At 41.9% G+C, this 671-nt stretch overlaps 1 protein-coding gene across 1 annotated transcript in view; it reads right to left on the reverse strand.

Annotated features, from left to right (window-relative positions):
* Positions 1-553: 553 nt before the first annotated feature.
* LOC101845553 (plasminogen activator inhibitor 1-like) overlaps positions 554-671 on the reverse strand; it is a 5,701-nt gene continuing 5,583 nt past the window's right edge. The window contains exon 4 of the mRNA XM_005100595.1: positions 554-627. Within this exon, the coding sequence (XP_005100652.1) occupies positions 554-627 (74 nt within the window). The remainder of the gene's footprint in view (positions 628-671) is intronic.

Genomic DNA, 671 nt, shown 5'->3' on the forward strand with positions numbered 1-671 from the left:
TCGCTCTCTGCAAAGCAAAAGTCAAGACTCGAAATTGGTACATTTATTTGTTCTACGACACAATCAACATGGTGGTAGTCACCAGTTGGCTGAGATATCGTCGTCATTGCAGGATGCTTCAGCAGTCCCCAGTCAAGCTATGTGACTTTCATCAGTCGATTGCTGACAGTCAGGTTACCGTCGAAAGGTTGCCAGGACGATCTGTAGCTGGGAGTCCTCAGTTTCTCTCACACTCTAGCACTCAAGAGAAGTCCCCAACTGTTGACACACAGCTCGATCGCATGGATCGTCTTCCTCTCCATGCCGACAGGCAACGATGCAAACGCCCCAGATGTGACTCAAAGACCTACATCATGTGTAAGGAAGTGCATGGTTCATCTCTGTCTGAACAAGGAGCGAAACTGTTTTGAAGAATTCCACCCAAGAAAAACATGATACATTTGTTCAACGCTACCCAGTGGACATATCTGGCACATAATAACCAAATGCCCAATGTGCCATTTATGGCACGGTCTGTAACTTTTTTAATACAAGTTTTAGATGAAAGAAACTTTCAAATTTGGTTATTGTACTTCCTTTTGAACATGTTCTGTGAAAATGAAATTTTTCTGTCAATGATTTCTATACCTGGGCACCAGAGGGATAAATTTATATATATTTATATTTATACA

This window comes from Aplysia californica, unplaced genomic scaffold (assembly GCF_000002075.1).
Source record: "Aplysia californica isolate F4 #8 unplaced genomic scaffold, AplCal3.0 scaffold00252, whole genome shotgun sequence".
In the NCBI taxonomy this organism is placed as follows: Eukaryota; Metazoa; Mollusca; class Gastropoda; order Aplysiida; family Aplysiidae; genus Aplysia; species Aplysia californica.